This window comes from Ceratotherium simum, chromosome 30 (assembly GCF_057802395.1).
Source record: "Ceratotherium simum simum isolate JZ-2026a chromosome 30, ASM5780239v1, whole genome shotgun sequence".
Classification (NCBI taxonomy): Eukaryota; Metazoa; Chordata; class Mammalia; order Perissodactyla; family Rhinocerotidae; genus Ceratotherium; species Ceratotherium simum.
In genome coordinates, this window is record NC_141929.1 from 5979362 (window position 1) to 5997485 (window position 18124).

The 18124-nt window shown below is 60.1% G+C and overlaps 2 protein-coding genes across 4 annotated transcripts in view; both read right to left on the reverse strand.

The window, feature by feature from the left end:
• NECAB2 (N-terminal EF-hand calcium binding protein 2) overlaps window positions 1–2937 on the reverse strand; it is a 30021-nt gene extending 27084 nt beyond the window's left edge. For all 3 annotated transcript variants that reach the window (XM_087419875.1, XM_004437138.3, XM_087419876.1), the window contains exons 1-2: window positions 2719–2937; window positions 180–204 (exon numbers count right to left, since the gene is read on the reverse strand). In XM_087419875.1, coding sequence (XP_087276001.1) covers window positions 180–204; window positions 2719–2937 — 244 coding nt within the window. The remainder of the gene's footprint in view (window positions 1–179; window positions 205–2718) is intronic.
• A 1385-nt stretch (window positions 2938–4322) lies between these two features.
• Window positions 4323–15518, reverse strand: OSGIN1 (oxidative stress induced growth inhibitor 1). Its single transcript, XM_087419877.1, has 6 exons — window positions 15331–15518; window positions 11115–11219; window positions 9478–9614; window positions 8401–8592; window positions 8077–8168; window positions 4323–5655 (listed from the first exon to the last, which is right to left on the reverse strand). Exons 2-6 carry the CDS (start codon window positions 11179–11181, stop codon window positions 4707–4709), a joined length of 1437 nt encoding a protein of 478 aa, XP_087276003.1. The 5' UTR covers window positions 11182–11219; window positions 15331–15518; the 3' UTR covers window positions 4323–4706.
• Window positions 15519–18124: the final 2606 nt, after the last annotated feature.

Consider the following 18124-nt stretch of genomic DNA (forward strand, 5'->3'; position numbering starts at 1 on the left):
ACTGTACACATGGGGAAACTGAGGTGCAGAGCCAGGATCCAGCCTTCAGACTTCAGAGTCCTGCATTCTTAACCTTTAGGTTCGAGGTAGTCCATGTCTCTACACCTGACCCCTTTCCCTGAAGCATCTGGACAGAGAACCAAGTCCTCATTCAGGGACGGTGGGGGAGGGAAACTCACCATTTTTGTCTGCTCGGCGGAAAATCTGCAGAGAAGAGAGGTCGAGTCAGCCTGGGCCGAGCCGGGCAGGCGCCCTCCAGCGGTTCTGACCGGTACTGAGACCCCACTCGTCCCCCGCGGGCCTGGGGAAGCTGAGCCTCACCCCCTCCCCAGCGAGGAGACCCCGGCTGGGATCCAGGGGCGGGGAAGGGACGTTTCAGGTGGAGACCGCCCCAGCCGCCCGCGCGGAAGCAGCCACCCACTCCCTTCTGTGCCGCCAGCCTGCCCACGGCCACGCCGACACACACGCACACGCGCGTGGACACGCTCACACCCATCCACACGCTTGCGGGTGGACTTCCAGAGCTATCGGTCCACGTGGCTTCACCCACTGTCCTGTGCTCAGTCGCACACTCAGAATTGTGTCCCATGGGCGCAGCCACACGCCTTACACCATTGCACCCCTCCAAGAACCCCTGGGGAGCCCCGGTTTTCTCCAGGGAGGTTGGGTTAAGTCTGAAGGAAGGGGTCTGCTAACAGAACCTCGAGACCTGGCGAGTGGACCAGCCACGGGCAGGGCTGGATTATTTTGGGGGTGGGGGAGTGGGTGGAAGTAGGCAGCCACGGAACCAGCTGCAGATGCAAAGTTCTGGCTGCATCAGGAGGGGGTGGAGGCAGGGCACGCCCCCCCCGCCCCCTCCAAGCCTCAGGTGAGACCAGATAACTCCTTCTCTTGTTATTTTTGGGACCAGGTAAGCCATGCTGATTGATTGAGGAGGGGGAGGGCCCCCCCATGACCACCCCATCTTTGGTCCTTGCCTTGGTGCCAAGGGAGGATGCCCCCCATCCTTCCACCAATGGGGCGGGCATCCATTATCAGGCCCCTGGGGCTGGGACAGACTGAAGCAGCAGCTCAGGGAGGGCTTCTGGAACATCACCCCCCTCCCTCAGCTGAACCCCGAGTCCAGGGCACCAGGCGGAACCCACTGTGGCTGGAGCAGAAAGGGAGGCAGTTATGGGACCACTCCAGGCCCTCCTCAAAGCCCCAGCCTGGGCGCCCCACACCCCTGCTCCTGACTGTGAGGTTCCTGAGGCCGGGGTCCCACCCTCAGGTGCCTGCTCTGGGCCCGGGGGGTTAAACAAGGGAATGACAGGACCACAGGGATGCGGCTCGAGGAGTCTGCACCAGCCTGTGAGCCCCGACGCCCGCTCATCACCCCATTTCACAGAGGAGGAAATGCAGACTCAGAGCCCACACATGGCCAGCATGAGGACTCGAAGCCCACCTCCCGACTGTCAGAGAGAATCAGGAGGGGTCGGCGCAGGCTTCCCTGCGAGGGCAGGCTTGCGTCTCCGGCCACTGTGGCCCTGGGCTTTCAGCGTGAACTCCGCTGGGGTTGAGAGGAGAGAGAGAGGGAGGGAGGGGGAGAGGGAGAGAGGGGGAGAGGGAGGGGGGTCTAGCTGTGTAAGTGTGTGTCGGGCTGTGTGTGTGTGTTTGGGGGCACTGGAACCACAAGCACTCAGAGCACAGCTCCCCTTCCCTACCCAGCCCTCTCCACCCAGAGTCAACTACGGGTTCCAGAAGAGAGGAGACCCACGGTCCCCCCACTCATAGGGCCGTGCAGTACACACACACAACACTCCCAGAAAGCCACCACACACACGTGAAGCACCCCATCCTGCGGCCACCCCCACCACAAAAGGACCCTCACTGGGACATGCACGTCCCACCACCCGTGCTCTCACTGGGGGGCGGGAACCCCAGAATGAAGAAGTCTTCCACGGGGCGGCCATCCACCCTGTAGAATCTCCCACCCGGGGGAGTGCGTGGGGGGGGGGTGAAGTGGAGCTTTGAGTCCCAGAGGGGACGGGGGGCGGTGAGTAGAAGGAGGGTGGGAAGGGAATGGGGGACAGAGGAGCCTAGGAGTGCAGTGGGGGTGGCTGGGGGGAGCCCAGGCGGTCCGGGATCACCGAGGATGGGGGGGGTTAGGCTCCACTGAAAGGGGAGGGGAAGACAGCTGGGGAGGGGGCTTCACTTTTAAAGAGGCTGTGTCGGAGCGAAAGGGGAATACAGGGCTCAGAGTCTAAAGCCAGGACGAGAAAGCGGGCACCTCAAGCCTAAAGCCCGGGGGTGGGGGTGGGGGTTGTCTCTCAGAAAAGTAGCGATCCGGGGTGGAGAGGAAGAGGGGGCTCCGGTCTCAGGAGGGGATGAGAGTAAAGAGCGAGGCGCGGGGCTGGGGAAAAGATGACGGTTTGGCCAGCACAGAAGTAGGGGGGCAGTGGCCGGGGCGACGGGCTCCAGAGTCCCGGCTCCGGGAAGGTGGGGGTCCCGAGAAGTGAAGGGAGGTTGGTGGAAGGAGAGGTCGTCCTGGTTCGGGGACAGACCCCCGCCGGGACGTGACGGGCTGGGGGCTCGCGCTCTGGGGCGCAGAGGGGGATGGGTCGGGGTCGTCTGCGCAGGGAGGAGAGGACGCGGGTCGGGGCGGGGACCCGGGAGGGCGGCGTCGGTGTCACCCCCGAGAGAGGAGGGGACTCGGGGTCCCGGCCAGCGCGTACTCACGTCCAGGATGACGGCGGTGCCCCCGCGCGGCGAGGCGGGGCCGGGGCCGGGGTCCGCGGAAGGGGCGGCGGGGGCGTCGGGGGCCAGCGGCGCCCGGGGCTCGCCCATCCTGGCGCCCACCCAGCGCAGCAGCCCGCCCAGCGCCCGGCCCTGCGGCGGCGGCTCCCGGAGCAGCCTGTGCGCGCCGGCCCTGCACAGGCGCGCCGCCCGCTCGCACATCGCGCCGCGCCCGCCGCCGCCGCCGCCGCCCGGAAGCCCGCCGACCCCGCCCGGCCCGCGGCCCGCCCCCGCGCGACCCCCTCCCCGCGCCGCCCGCGCGCCCCGCCCTCCCGCTCTCGGCCCCCACGGCCGCGGCCGCCGCGGGGACGGGCCGCCTCCGGGGAAGGAGGGGGAGGGGGGCGCTCCGCCCGGACCCCGAGCCACGTGCCCCGTGTCCACACCCCCCTCCCCCCACTCCCGCGGCCAGGCGCGGCGGCAGGGGGCTGTCCGCGGGAGCGCGAGGCCTGGCGGCTGGACCCCGGCCCGGCCGCATGGGGGGGGTGTTGCGCTGCCCAGTAGGCGCGGGGTTGGTGGGGGTCTGGCTGCGGGGGGTGGCGTGGGGGGCATCCCTGGGGGCTGCCCTCCCGAAGGTCCCCCCACCCCACCCGTGGCGCCGCCGCAGGGGCCGGAGCTCAGGTGTCCGGCGAGCCTGGAGCGCCCTCTGCCGGCTCCAGCTCCCGAGATGAGTGCCCACGCGCGCGGGCTCCCCCATCATTCCCACTGACACCTACTCCTCCCTCCCGGGGTCGTGCACGCTCCCCCAGACCTCCGCCTCCCATTGCACAAAGACCAGAACCAGGCTGCGCCCCAGAACATCCTCTTCCCCTCACACTCCATCCATCCATCCATCATCCACCCATCCATCATCCATCCATCCATCATCCATCCATCCATCCATCCACTGGTCCAAAGGATTAGTTAGGGAGCATCCGATAGGTGCTAGGCCCCAGGCCCCGTGCTAGGCGCCGGATTCCAATAATGGGCAAAACAGACTGGGTCCTTGGCCTCCGGGAGCTTACATCCAAGTGGGTGGAGCCAGATACTGGAACCATTTCACAAATAAATAAACCGTTACAACTGAACTGCCATAAAGAGGTGGCACTTTGGACCATGAGTGGAGGATTTGTCCTGGTGGCCATGTGGCCCTGGAGGGGTCTTCGTCAGAAGAGGCTTCCTAGAGGAGGTGATCCTTATGCTGAGAGAGTGGAAGAAGAGGAGAAAGAGGAAGAGAGAGGAGGGAAAATGCCCTGGGCTAGAGACCAGCCTGTGCAAAGGCCCTGCAGCAGGTACAAGCCTGATGAGGGACTGAAAGGAGACAGTGTGGCTGGAACCAAGTGGGAGAGCAGCAGGGACTAGGCTGGAGGGGTGGGAGGGCTGCAGAAGGCTCCCCAGCACCTTGTTTCTCCACACCCTCCCCTCACTTCTCTACATAGCTGTCCCCCACTTGGGGCACCATCCCTTATCTCCCAACCCCTCAGTCCAAGGACTTCCTCCTACATGGCCCTGTGCCCTCCCCCCAGCTCCCAGAGCAGGGTCCTGGGCATCGGGCCCCTCCCCAAGCGCAGAATCCTCAGACACATGAGTGGAGGCAGGCTCTGGTTTTATTTGGGACCTGATTCTGGAACGAGCGGGGCCTGGAGTCCTCCTGGCATGGTGCTCAGCTGGCCCTGGTGATCCCTGCTCAGGCTGGCAGCTTTCGCCCCACTCACAGGTCTGGGCCTGCCCCGGCCTGTGGCCACTGTTCCTGAGCCCTGGCCTGAGTCTGGGCAGCCTGGCCTCCCCACTCCTCTTCGTTGGTGAGGCCGCCTTCTGGGCTTGTGGCCGCTCCTGTCTCCTGCCAGGAGAGGTCTCCTTCTCTCACTGGGCGTCTTGGGATGGCCTGTGTCTGCAGGGCTGTGGTGATCTCCCCGCCTCTTTAGGGCCTGGGTGCGAGGATGCCAGGCCGGGTGCTAGGGTGGCCTCCTGGCCTCCTTCCTCAGCAGGGAGCTGGCCACGGCCAGGGCCCCACCCTGGACAAACCGCACAAAGTTGTCCCCGGCCAGCGGCCCCACGGCATACAGGCCCTCCTGCTGGGTGCTCTGGTAGGTGAAGGGGTCCACATCGATGGGGTTCCTCTTCGCGCTCAGTGGCTGGTCAGGGTCCATGGCGAGGTCAGTGCCCGCCCCGGGGAGGAAGGAGAGGTCGGGGTGGGAGCCAATGAGGACCAGCACCAGGGAGATGCCGAAGACCTTCTGGAGGCCCGTGGGGTCCCGGAACACGGCCTGGCGGTCTTCCTTGAAGAGCAGCAGCTGGTGCTCGGGGAGGCTGCAGTAGCCCTCGTAGGGGCTGGGCGACAGGATGGACTGCTCCCGCATCATCTGGTGCACCTTGTGGTACTCGGGGTACAGCATCTTGGGCAGCTGGTTGAACACCAGGCCGGGGTCGTCCACGGGCCGGCGGAAGGCGTGGATCACCGGGATGTTGTAGTGGCGGGCGTAGAGGACCGCATCGGCCGCCGACAGCCCCGCCCCGATGATGAGGATGGGGTCTGAGGCCGGGGTCACCATGCCTGCCCGTGTGGCCACCTCCAGGGCCGACAGCTTGTGGTGCACGAAGGGCAGGGCCTCCCCGGGGATGCCCAGCCGGGCCGGGCTGTCCGACGTGCCCGTGGCCAGCACCACGTTGCGGGCGCACAGGGAGAAGGGCTGCTGACTCCGGTCCTCGGCCATCAGGAAGCCGCTCACCTGGAAGAGGGGGCTGGGGTCCTGGGCCCCGGAGCCACTGGGCTCAGGTATCCCCCACTCCAAGGCCGTGACCACGGCGCCAGACACGAAGTTGTGGCCCAGGCCTTTCTTGGTCACGTAATTCCTGTAGTAGTGAGCGATGTCCCCGGCTGTGGCCCGGCTGTTGCGAAGACCTCTGGGGGGAAGGACATGGGAGGGTGAGCGTCAGAGAGTGGACTGGGGTGTGGGGGCCATCAGGCGACTGGGGATGGCCAGACTGGAGTCAGGCCCTAGAGCCAGACAGTGGCTGTGCCATCTGCCAGCCATAGGACTTGCCCAAGTGGTTTGACCTCTTGGAGCCTCAGTCTCTTCTTCTGTAAAATGAGACTGATCAGGGTACCTCATTAGGGTGAGTGTGGGCCTCACCCTAAAGGGGTTCAGAGTGTGGCCTCTAGAGCCAGACGGCCTGAGGTCAAATCCTGGCTCTGCTGCTGGTGAGCTGTGTGCCTGAAACTCTCTGTGCCTCAGTTTCCTCATTTGCAGCATAAGGGTGACGATGGTATTGTGCGGTTGTTGAGAGGATTCGATGATGATATAAACAAAGAGCTTAGAATAGGGCCTGACAGGTAGTGAGTGACATATAAGAGTCATAAGAGTTGGCCATTATTGTTACCTCGAAGGAATAATATTCCACATAAATATGGTAGGATTCCATTTTTATAAAGTTCAGATAAAATTAACCTATGGAGTTAGAGGTCAAGAGTGGTCACTTCTGGGGAGGGGGTGGGGCGGGGACTGGGAGGGATGAAGGGGCTCCTGGGGACAGGGTGTCTGTTTCTTGATTCCTGGTGGTTGGAAGGCAGCTGGGTCCACTTTGGGACATTCCGTCCCCCAGCATGCACGTGAGCAGTGTGCTTTGCTGTACGTAGGCTATATTTCAGTAAACGAGTGGATTAAAAATAACCCACGTAAAGCACTTTGCACAGTCCCCAGCTCACACAGTAACAGCAGGGACGATTTTATTATTGCAATTATTATTCCCACCCCCTCTGGGGCCGGGACTGTGGGGCCAGCACTGCTGGTGTCTGAGGCCAGGCTTTGCGTCATCTCAGCTCCTCCCTACGTCTAGCTGTGTAGCCTTAGGTGAGTTACTTTCCCCAACTGTGCATATACTGTTAGGGATGAACTCACTTAATGGGAATCCTGTGTGACGCGCCACCATGATCAATTGTCATGAGCTCAGACCACATCCCCCATGGCCACTCCAGCCAACCCAACTCGTTAGTCTGCTACTGAAACTGGAACTGTGGAATTTGTTACTGTGGGTTTGTCATTTCTCTTTCTCTGTTTTAGTAAAAATTATTTTGAAGGGCTGTCCTAAGAAGATGTTACATACGGGCTTATTGATAATAATGCACATTGGAAAGAATGAAGCCCCATGACTGGGCCTGGTCTGGGGACCGTGGCGGCACCACGAGGGCAGGGAGCCCATCTGTTGTGGGTTTGGGCTCCGACATCTAAGCACAAGGCCCGACATGTAGGGAATATTCAGTGGAGATACTGGCTCCCTCAGGAATATTAGGTGGCCGCGTAAAGGATGGTGCAAACACTGTAATCGCCACATGCAATGCTGTGACATCGTGTTCAATTTTAGGAGTAGGATATGGAAGAGTCCGTCTACAAATGAAGTTTAAATCCTGTCTGTCTGTTAGCAAACACATCACTAACAAGCCCGGATGTCTCCCTACCACATTGCAGGGACAAAAGTCTTTGTGTCAAAGAGACAGACAGTGGACCCCAGAGAGGTGGAGTGCCTGGTGGGTGGGGGCGACAGGCCTCCCCCGCGCCCGTCACAGCCCCCGAGGGCAGAGGAAACAGGGCTTCAAGTATGAGGGCAGACGCCACCCAGTGGCATCCTCTGCCCTGCAGCACAGGGCAGCTTTGGGCCTCGTGCCCCAGGATGAGCAGGGGTGGGATTCAGCCCCATCCCCAGGGCAGTCAGAGGTGTGCAGGGTGGTCATTGTGGAGTAGGACACAAGACGGGGAGAAAACATCCCCAGACAGGACAGCAACGGGTAGAAGAGGGGGCTTGGGGTGAGTTGTCTTCCTTTGTCAATTTTCTGTTTTCTAGAGTGTGGTTATGTTTCCAGTGCAAAAGCATAAAAAAAAGGAAGTGTATCCTACTTGCTGACCTAGAAGGAGAGAGATTGTTCCAGGCCAGGCTCAGAAGAGTGAGAGGGGCGGCAGGGAGGCCAGAGGACTGAGTGGGGAGCCTGGGCCAGAGGCATGGGGCAGGGCGTGGGGGCCAGGGGCCAGCTCTCACCCGCTCCCTGGAGGCTGGAATGCTAAGGAGAGGCTGAGTCAGGGGGTCGTGTGGCCGGGGGAGGGAGCACTGGACAGGGAGTCCTGGGGCGAGCCTAGCTCTGCCGCTCACTCCTCGTCTGGTCCTAAACAAGTCCTTTCCCCATCCAAGCCTCAGTCCCCCCACCCCCGGCCCCGAGTAAGAGGACGGCGCCCCAGACGAGCCCCAAAGCCCCTTTAGCTCCAGCCCCTGGGCTCAGTGTGGGGTGGGCCTGGGCCTCCCCCGCCCACCCTGGGCTTTCCAGGGCTGCCTCACCTCCGCTTCCTGCGCATCCAGTCCTTCACCTGCAGGTCTGGGAGCCCCATCCACTGGGCTTGGCTCAGGGTCACCATGGAGCCTTCAATGGACTGCGGGGAACGGGAGTCCTCAGTCCAGGCCTCTGCTAGCCCCCAGCCCACTGGAGGCTGGAGGGCACGGGAGGCCTTAGAGAGAGGGGAGGACGGGGAGGCAGAGGAGGGGCAGGGGGGAGGCAGTGGGGTGGGAAATGGAGGTCTTCACCCCCAGTTAGGGAGGGAATTTCCCGAGACTTCAGGTAGATTCGGCCCCAATCCCCTTGCAACCCCGCCCGTCTCCACTCACATGCCAGGCTCCCCCAGGCAAGTTCCGGCCCAGGACCAAGTGGGGGATGGCTCGCTCCTTCTGGTGCTTCCAGGTGAGGACCGACTCCACATTTCCCCCAAAGTCTGTGTCCGGGCGCAGGAGGGCATCAAAGAGCAGAGCCACAGGGCTTTGGCTGCGGCCTTCGAGGCCTTCGGACAGGTAATCCAGGTCCTGGAGGGGGGCACAGGTCAGAGGGGCCACCAGGGGCAGGGCCCCTGGTCCTGCCTTCCCACCCTAATATTGGGGTGATCAGACAAGCTTGGGAAATGCTGCCTCTTGAAGGAGATGATGCACATCAGCTTGTGAAGGCTCTGACAAGTCCTGTAGCTGTCAGGTACCTGTTTAATTTTGCCAAACCCAGTGTCTCTCAGACTTACTGGAGTAGGAACGTTTTCTCTGCATGTTATACTGAAGCACTAGCGTCCTGTTGAAGGCATTTTGAAAAATGCTGATCTAGACTAAATGCCGGCTTACTCCCTCATCCCCAGCGTGAGGGTGGGAGACCAGGAGGATGGATGCCGCCTGAAGGGGCAGGTGGACGGTGAGTGGCCTCCTGGAAGGCACGGGGCATGGAGGGAGGACTGGGAAGCGCTCTTGAGCAGGGGGTGGTGGGACTGAAATGTCTAGGGGGGTTTCTCAACTTTGGCACTGTTGACCTTTGGGCCGGATAATTCTCCGTGGTGGGCGCTGTCCTGTACATTGTAGGACGTTTAACAGCATCCCTGGCCTCAACTCTCTAAGCCGGTAGTGTCACCACTCCAATTGTGACAACAGACATTGTCTCCACGTTGCCAAGTGTCCCCTGGAGAGCAAAATCGTCCCCCAGTCTAGAACCACTGTTCTAGGGCAGGAGAGACAAGTGGATATAGAATTTGTGGGTCTCGAAAGACAGCCTTGGTGTCTCTCTCGAAATTTCCGAGGCTGATTTTGGGGCCTCTCGTGTTCCCTGATTGGTCTTGTGTCTAACAAACGCGTATTTTTGGTTTGGCCCTGGGAAAGCTGGGAGAGTTTCCCCGGAGTGGGTGACCCCCTCCACCCCCTGGAGCTCTGGCCCACCTGGTCCAGGATGGAGATCCCCGGCGCCTCGGCGAGCTTCCTCTGCAGCAAGGGGTGCGGGTGGACGGCATCTGGCTTCATGTAGGGCGTGTAGCCAGAGAGCAGGTAGGACAGGCAGATGCCCGAGGGACCATTGCCTGGGGAGAGAGAGCGGGTCAGAGGGTGGCGCTTTTAGGTGCCAGAGACCACCGCTGCCGGGGGCTTTGGTTTTGATCTGACTCATTCACTGATTTGCTCTTCATTCATAAAAACAAAAATGATCCATTTATTAGGCCCTTGGCATGTGCCGGGCTCTGTGCGTAATAATAGTCAATAACAAAGTCATGAGCTACGGTTGAGAGCCTACTGTGTGCCGGGTGCTGCACCACGGTGCTGCTCCAGCAAGGAGAAAGGGGTGGTGGTCCCCGCTGGCATCTATGGAGGGCTGACCATGGGTCAAGCTTTGTGTCAAGGGATTTTAATAGAACAAAATAATAAGAAATGACAGATCTGCTGCTGTACCAGGCCTCAGGAAGCCCCGAAGTGCATGCGTTATCCCACTGAGCTCTCCCAATGACTTCAGCGAGGTACATACTACTCCTTTTTCCCTTTTATACTTGAGGAAGCTGGGGCACAGAGTGGTTAGGTAACTTGCCTGTGGTCACACAGCAACATGACCAACATGCTGAGATCGCTAGGAACTAGTCCTGTCCTCCCAGAGCTGACAGTCTGGTTGGTCAGACGGACAAGTAAAATATTATAATACAGATTGCTCCACGCTCTGGGTGTCGAGCTCGGGGCCTGTGGGCACTCAGGAAGGGTGCCACCTGTGGGGCCACCTGCCCCCAAGTCTGAACGAATTGCACCACTTGCCTGTGGCACTTGGGCAATGAACCTCGTGACATGGCTTCCCTTCCTGTCCGTCTTGCCCCTCGTCTTATCTCGCGCTGTTGGGAATATCGCCCACGTGTGGAATACTGTCAGGATGAACCAGATGAAATCGCTGATGGTCAGCTGTTTTTGACTTACGGGAATGGCCATTTCGTGTGGTCCAGCCTGATGCTTGCAGGGGGGGTGGGGCCATCCGTCCCCACTTTTGCAGATCTGAGGACAGGACCCCAGGACCCTTCCACGAGCTCCTGGCGCGGTGCCAGGAGCTGGGTGAGCACGGGGACCAGCGCAGGCTTAGGACCAGGCCCCCCGCCCTTAAGGAGCCGTCTCGGCAGGTGGTTCTGTTCTTGCCTCATGGGTTCTGGGAAGGATCATGTGACATGACTTTTTTTTTTTTGGTGAGGAAGATTCACCCTGAGCTAACATCCGTTGCCAGTCTTCCTCTTTTTTTTTTTTGCTTGAGGAAGATTGTCCCTGAGCTGACGTCTGTGCCCGTCTTCCTCTGTTTTGTATGTGGGACGCCTCCACAGCATGGCCGATGAGTGGAGTGGGTCCACGGCTAGGACCTGAACCCGGGCTGCCAAAGCCACGGGGCAGGAATGACACTTCATAAATTGCTAGGCATGGCACCGGGCACACAGTGAACACTCAGTGGCCAGTTTTAAAGACGACAATTGTAAAGGCCAGCCTGGCCTTGCCCGGCTCCTGACCTCTGACCCCAAGGACTCAGTACCGCCCCCCCACCCCCCACCCTGAGCGGCACTCACCAATGATGACGACCGTGAGGGGCTCCGAGCTGCTGGTGCCAAGGTGGTCCTTCCTCCAGTTGCTCATGGCTGTGGCTGGCGGGGGCCTCGGGGCTGGCAGCCGGCCTGGGGGCAGAGGGGAGGAAGGGCCACTCCGTGAGCCTTGGGTGTCACGCAGTCACTTCCCAGCTCCAGGGAGGCCTCCTGTGGCCCTCAGGGTCAAGTGCAAGGCGCCCCTGAGGCCTAGGAGGATGCCACTCCCTCTCCCTTCTGCCTCCTCACACTGCTCCGTTCCAGACAGGCCTGTCGCCCTACCCCAACGATGCAGCGTCCCCTCCTGCAGCCTGTCACCTCCGTCTCTCTGAGCCTCACTCTGCTCTCCCCACCTCATCAACAGGCAGTAACGGTACCCAGAGCTTATTATCCACCTTCCACGAGGCCTCCTCTGCCCAACCCGGGGAGCTGTGCCACAGCCCCCACCCCACCATCCAGCCCTCAGGTCTTCGGTGTAGCCCAGTGGACTTTGGGGCCATCACTGGTCCTGGAGAGGTGCTTCCTAGCTGGTTACCATGGGCCCCTTCCTGGACCTCTCTGGGCCTCAGTTTTCTCATCTGTAAAATGGGAACAATAATCATCTCTACTCCAGAGGGTTGTTGAGGGACGTGAGGTGATGTAGGTGAAGCACCTGCCTGCAGCAAGTCTGCCACTAGCAAAAGACGAGCGCTCGCTGCCTGCTCCGGGACTGGGCTAGAACAAGTGAAAACTGGAAGCCCGAGGCACTGGGTTTGGGGAAAATGCCTGTAAGCCTGTCGTCTCTGGAGCACCTGCGTCCCCTGCTGGCCACAGGCTCAAAACACTCACAGGGGCCCAAACCCGGTTCTTAGAGCTGCAGGGGCCGGAGGAGGGTCCAGACCCACCTTCCCCACATCCCCCAAACCCCGCCAACAGGGTCCCGGCCTCCCCCACCGTCCAGCAGCCCTGCTGTCCTGAGGGCCACAAGGCAACATCTGCATGAGTAGGTGAGGGGTGGGCGGGCCTTTAGCACTTATTCTGTAGGGGTGTTTGACATAGTTTTTCTCCTGTCCTCCGCACACTGACCCCATGCGGAAGCATTATCAGTGAATGTCATTATCCCCCTTCACAGATGTGTGAACTGGGCCTCAGAGAGGTCGAACAGTCGCTCAGTGTCATGCAGCTGACTTTAAACCCAACTCAACTGGTGCCAAGGCCTTGTCTATGCACCATGCATGCCACTCGCCCTGTCCCCGGGGAGACCCCGGGAGCATCACAGGGTCACACACTCACAGTAAAAGAGTGAGTGGGTGTGCATGGGGCAGGACCACCCAGGGCAGCCAGGGATGGGGCCCCAGGTCACTGGTCTTCAGAGTTCTTTCACAGAAGGCGGAAATCTGGATTTTTATGTGAATTCTCTGATTTGGAAAAATGGGCAACTAATTCACATATTTTGAAAAATTTGAACAGGCCAGCGTACAACCTCTGATGTGTGCAGAGTGACAAACACCAGCGTCACCACCGGGCAGGTCTTGAGCAGATGGATGAGAGACAGCCGCCCAGACAGGCTGATAAGAGGACACGGGCGTCGCTCCCACAGCGACAACAGTGGACCGTCTCACAGCACTTTACAGTTTGCAAGGAGCTTGCACCTCAGTGAGAGTGTTCGGTGCTCTCAGCAACCCTGAGAGGTGAGCTGTGTCACCTCCGTCTGGCAGGTGAGGAAAGGGAGTCTCAGAGGGTGAAGGATGTCTCCAGGGTCACACGGCAGGACATGGCACATCAGGGACTCCCTCATGGGTGCTCTCAGATAAAAGGTGGCATCCACTGACATAGGGGACACACGGCGGTCTCCATGCTTGGTTCCCTGCAGGAGCCCATGCTGTCTGCCTGGGGAGAGGATTTGGGGGGTGACACCACTACCACTAATAGTAATAAAAACAACAGCAATGAAAACATTTCCACACTTCTGTGGAGTTGGCTTAGTGCAAGCATGTTCTAAACACTTTGTGTTTATACACATTAACTAATTTAATCTTTATTTCATGGAGTTGGAGTACTTATAGTGCTCTTCCAATCACTCCCATTTTACAGATGGGGAAGCTGAGGCCCAGCGAGCTTCTCCAGCCCTGTATAGCTTGCACAGGCCGCGCTGGATTCGAGCCCAGGCTGGCCTGCTCCAGAGCCTGTTCTGTGCCCCCGAGTGCGGTGTGATGACTGCCGTGTGACAGTGTGACAGCTCCCGCCAGAGGCCGTTCCCTGCCGGGCTGAGAGTATAGCACACTCATCCGTCCCAGCTCACCCCACTGCTCTTTCCCAGGACTGGTGGCGGGGAGAGAGGCCACAGGGCCTACTTTCCCAGCTGGGTGGGGACAGTGTCTCACTAACCACGGGCACTGGGTGTGCCTGGTGGCCCTGGGGATGGGACTGTCGTTCCCAGAGCACTTTCTCCTGGTACTTCCCTCGTCTTCACTGTCCCCGGGAATGACAGCAACAGGGACCATGCAAAGTCTGTGCTAACTGCTCCTATGCACTATCTCCTTCAGTCCCCATGGCAACCTTTACAGATGAGGAAACTGAGGCTCAGGAGGTGAGGCCACGTCCCCCAGGGTCACAGAGTCAGTGGGTGATGGAACTAGAGTTGGACCCCTATGGGCTGAGACCACCTAGACACCCCAGAGCCCCCGAAATGAGTGTGACAACCTGCCCCCACCGGCCACAGCGCACCCACCCCAGCCACGCCCTTCACCTCCCGTCCCTTTGGACTCTCCCCCCATCCAGTGAGAAAGGCACTGGCAGGGGCCTCTTCACAGATGAGGACTCAGAACTGATGGCCCTTCTCACGCCTCGCAGGAGGTGGAGGCCCTGTTCGCCACCAGGGCTTTGCGACTCCAAGTCCAGTGCTCCCTCCTGGAAGGCTCTGGATGCCACACACATGAGGTCACCACCCAGAAGCTGACCTGAAAGGTCACTTCCTGTGCAGTGACACAGACGTCCCAAAGTCCCGAGCGGCTTAACGTTCTCCTAACCTCGGAACAACACACGCTGTTGATTCACAACAGACAATTTGAAAGTTTAACTATTTCCACTTCTTTTAAGCTTTTGAGTTCTGTGGAGTTGGAACGGCCGATTTGTAATGTTCACTTTTTGTTTGAGTTCCTCTGGTTGAAGATGGCAAATGTTGACTGAAAAAAGTTAACATTAAAAATGAATTCAAATTCACAGAAGTGAATAAGCATAAAAGAAATGGAAACAACTGCACCTTCAAATGATGCTTCTTTGAAGTTTGTAGCGTTGGTACTTGGCACGGTCACGAAAACCTAACACTGCTTTAGGACTTGGGGACACCTGCGTGGCTGCAGCTGTGGGGCACCTGGCGGCCCTCTGCTCGTGGGACTTTGAAGACCCTCCCAGGTGGGTTTTCCTGCCCCAGCTGCACAGAGGGAGAAGCTGAGGTCAGGAGGGAGGAGGTGTCTTGCCCAGGAATGTCTGAGACCCAGCCCCCGAGCACAAGTCCTGCCCCTTGACACCTGTCAGAGGGTGGGCGAGTCCCCTCAGAGGAAAACAGCACAATAACGGTGTCACTGAGAAAGTGACATGGGGCCATGGCTGCGTGAGGATGTGGAGGTGCTCTGTCGACCCCGTGCCACCTGCCAGTGGTCACTAGGGTGAGCCCTCAGCCCTGGCACCTGCCCGGTTCCATCTCCTCCCTCCGGAGCCTCCCTGCCTGGGGCCCCGAGAGCTCCAAGGTCGCCCATGCTCCTGGGGCCCCACCCCTCAGCATCAGGCCTTCCGTGAGAAGCCAAGTCCCTGGGACCCCTGGGCGGCAGCTGTGCGTGGGCACCGCAGGGCTCTGCCTGACCTGAGCGGGAGAGGCAGGGGCCCCGAGGGAAGCACCCAGCCTGGCTGCGGGATCCAGTGGCCTCGGACGCCGGGCAGTTTGCCCGGGCTGGACATCCCTCTCTTTCCTGCCAAGGGCAGCGTCACGTGGGCCGGGTGTGCTGGGACTGCGGGCAGCAGGGCAGCTGCGGGGCTGAGGGTGCCAGGCACCTGGAGATGGGCATGGCCAGGAGGCGGAGGAGGGGCCTGGGGGTGAGGGCAGAATCAGCCCAGGCTAATCAGGACCACCTGGGGGTCCACTTGCCTGGCTCCAGGACCCTGCTGGCCACCCCTGCCGGGGACGTGCCACCGTCTCCCACCCCTGTGCTTTGCCTAGGCTACTCACCTGCTGGGCAGGGGCTCTCGGGAGACTGGTGAGCTCGGCCAGCTGGGGCGCTGGGAGGGCCAGGGGTCACGGTGCCCACCGCGGGAGCAGGATGCCCAGTGCCCCGTGGTGATCCAAGAGGCTGCGAGAGGCCAGGGGGAAGCGAGGGTATTTCACGGGCTGGGAAGAGGCGGGCAGCGGGCGGGGCCAGAAAAATCACTTTCATAAGCGTGAGTCAGCAGAGGCCTCTGGATGAATGAACTTGCACTCTGGAGGGCGGGCGTCACGCTGCCAGCCCCCGGGCCAGCCTTAAAGGGGCCCCCGCTGGGCGGTCCCTGCGGCAGCGCCCCAGGCTGGCCCCCACCGCTGGGGCTCAGTCAGTGAAGAGGAACCAGGACTCCTGAGTGAGCCAACTGGCTTTTTCCCCTGGGGAGGCAGAGACAGCTTGACCCAACATATGAGGCGGCCCCTTTAAGTGGCAAGAGTCCCTGTTCCCTTGTCTACCAGGTTCCACTTGATGTCTCCCCGCCCCCCCCCCCCCCATAAAAAGCCGTCTGGCACCAGCCTGCTCTGGCTGAACACCCAGCTCTGCCATTTCCTGGGCAAGCTGCCTCGGTTTCCTCCTCTGAAACACAGGGGCTAAGTGACCGACTCTGCCTCCTGGGGGGGGGCGTGGCGTGTGCAGGCCGGCTTTCTTGGTTCCTGCATCTAAACTGTGAAGCCTCCTCCCCCCAACCCCGTTCCGAGCTTCTCTTCGTCGTTATTTTTTCTCTTTAGCAGGTAGCACTGCGCACCACGCATTTTGCTGATTCTTACTTATTTGATTATTTTTTCATCTGTCTCCCCAGCCAGGATGTGGGTTCCATGTGGGGAGGGAAGTGAAACTGTGTCTGCTTTATGCTGTGTCTAGAAAGTGCTCAGCACATAGTAGGCGCTCGAGAAGGAAGGGAGGAAGGGATGGAGCTGGGGAGTATTTGGCCCCTAGACCTCAGTGCGTATTAGCTGTTATTTTCATCATCAATGGCACTGTCACCCCAGCTCCTTTCTTCCCTGGGGACATCCCTGCCAGCCCCACCCTGTGGCCGGAGGGGCCTGTGGGTGGCAAGTGAGGCACTCTCCTTTCGTGCAAAACTTAAAGGGGCACCCAGAACTACTCAGTGATCAGGAAAATAATATTTTGATGCAATTGAAAAAAAATCAAAATTAATGCCAACAATTCAGGCTCAACAAAATATTGAAATTTCAAATAAAGACAGGATCTGTAACAGTGCTGAGCAGAGCCGGACTGGAGCCTGATGCTGAACGAAAAATCAGAATACGGATGCTGTCTTTATTTAAAACTTTGCCATTTTGTTCAGCCGGGGCTTTTGGCATTACTTTTGATGTTAAGAAATGTTGCGTGAACACCCTCGGTGCCTTAGTTATGGAGTGCTTTGGTGCTGGAGGTGCTGTCTCTCTCCTGGTCCTGGCCCTGGCGGCCACATGGGACCAGGCCTGACGGCAGGGCTCTTCTGGGGACAGGATGTGGGGCCCCACTGAAAGATGCCCCTGAGGACGCAGAGACCTGCGAGGACCTGCAGAGACCCGGAGAGAGAGCCCGTGCACATGCGGGATGCTGGCACAGGGAGGGGGTGGTGGCTCGGGGTGAGGGCCCTGAGGGTTGGGGGCAGCCTGGGGAGCTGGGGAGAGACGGGAGACCCTGTGCTTAGGGAAGGGTCAGGCACAGTTGGGTCCACGGCCAAGGGTCTCAAGGGCTAGGGAGACCAGCTGGGGATGGTGGCCAGCGCAGGGCCAGGCCTGAGTTTGGCTCCTCCCTCCTGCCTCCCCTCTCCTCCCTGGGGGCTCCTGGGTGTGCGCCCTTTGCCCAGGACCCCACCCTCAGAAGCCCTGCCCTTGGTTTAATGCTCTGCTGTCAACACCTCAAAATCCTTAATAACTTTTGAACAAGACGTCCCACGTTTTCATTTTGCACTGGGCCCCACAAATCATGTGACCAGTCCGGGCTAAGCTGCACCCTCTGTGTCACGTGGTGGGTGAGAACTGGCCTCTGGACTCAGCCCTACAGGCTGGGCGAGCTCGGGGGAGGCACTGCCCTGCAGAGCCTCATTTTAGCCAGGAGTCCTTTTCTCCTGGGGTCCTCGGCAGCAGTGACCCCTGGGGTCGTGTGACACAGTACATAGCATGGGGCAGAGGGGCAGCGGGAAACCAGCTGCTCCAGGCTTCAGCCCCCTCTGATGCAGGTGTGCTGTGTGACCTTGGGCCAGTGGCCTACCTCTCTGGGCCTCTGTTCCAGCTGCGGCTTTGTTACCAACACTCCCTGACACTCTGTACCTGCACCCACACACACCAGGACCTGGCCAGGGGTTTTGAACACACCGGGGGGGCCCAGCGACAGCCCGGGGAGCACAGCTTCTGCGGATGGACGTACCTCTCGTGCAGGCGGCATCTTTCCCCAGCAGCCGCCTCGCTGTCTCCACTGCCCCATCCCGGGGCTCTGGTCTGCTACTTCCCAGTGGTTTAGATGTGTAAACTGAGGCAGAGAGAGACACCCCTGGATCAGAGACTCCCACCTGGAGTGTCTCAGCCCCTGGGAGGCGGGGCAGAGGCTGGGGGTCTGCAGGGGAGAGCCCAGAAAGGAGGTGGGCTCCTCAGACCCCATCTCTGGGTCTGGCCTGTCCCTCCTCCCTGACCTGCCCCACCCCCCGCGGCCCTGACCCCTTTTGCAGTGTCTCAAAGTTTGTTGATACAGAGAATTGTGGGCGAGCTGTGGACTTTCTTCCCTGTCGTCTGCCAAGAGATTATCAGAGATAGAATG

What these genes read in the sequence shown, in the direction of transcription:
- OSGIN1 (XM_087419877.1), bottom strand. Translation starts at nt 11,181, where the DNA reads ATGAGCAACTGGAGGAAGGACCACCTTGGCACCAGCAGCTCGGAGCCC. An exon ending in TGCCTGGGGGAGCCTGGCAT is followed by an intron (nt 8,169 to 8,400) that starts GTGAGTGGAGAC and finishes CGTTCCCCGCAG; the next exon opens with TCCATTGAAGGCTCCATGGT. An exon ending in TGGATGCGCAGGAAGCGGAG is followed by an intron (nt 5,656 to 8,076) that starts GTGAGGCAGCCC and finishes CCTTCCCCCCAG; the next exon opens with AGGTCTTCGCAACAGCCGGG.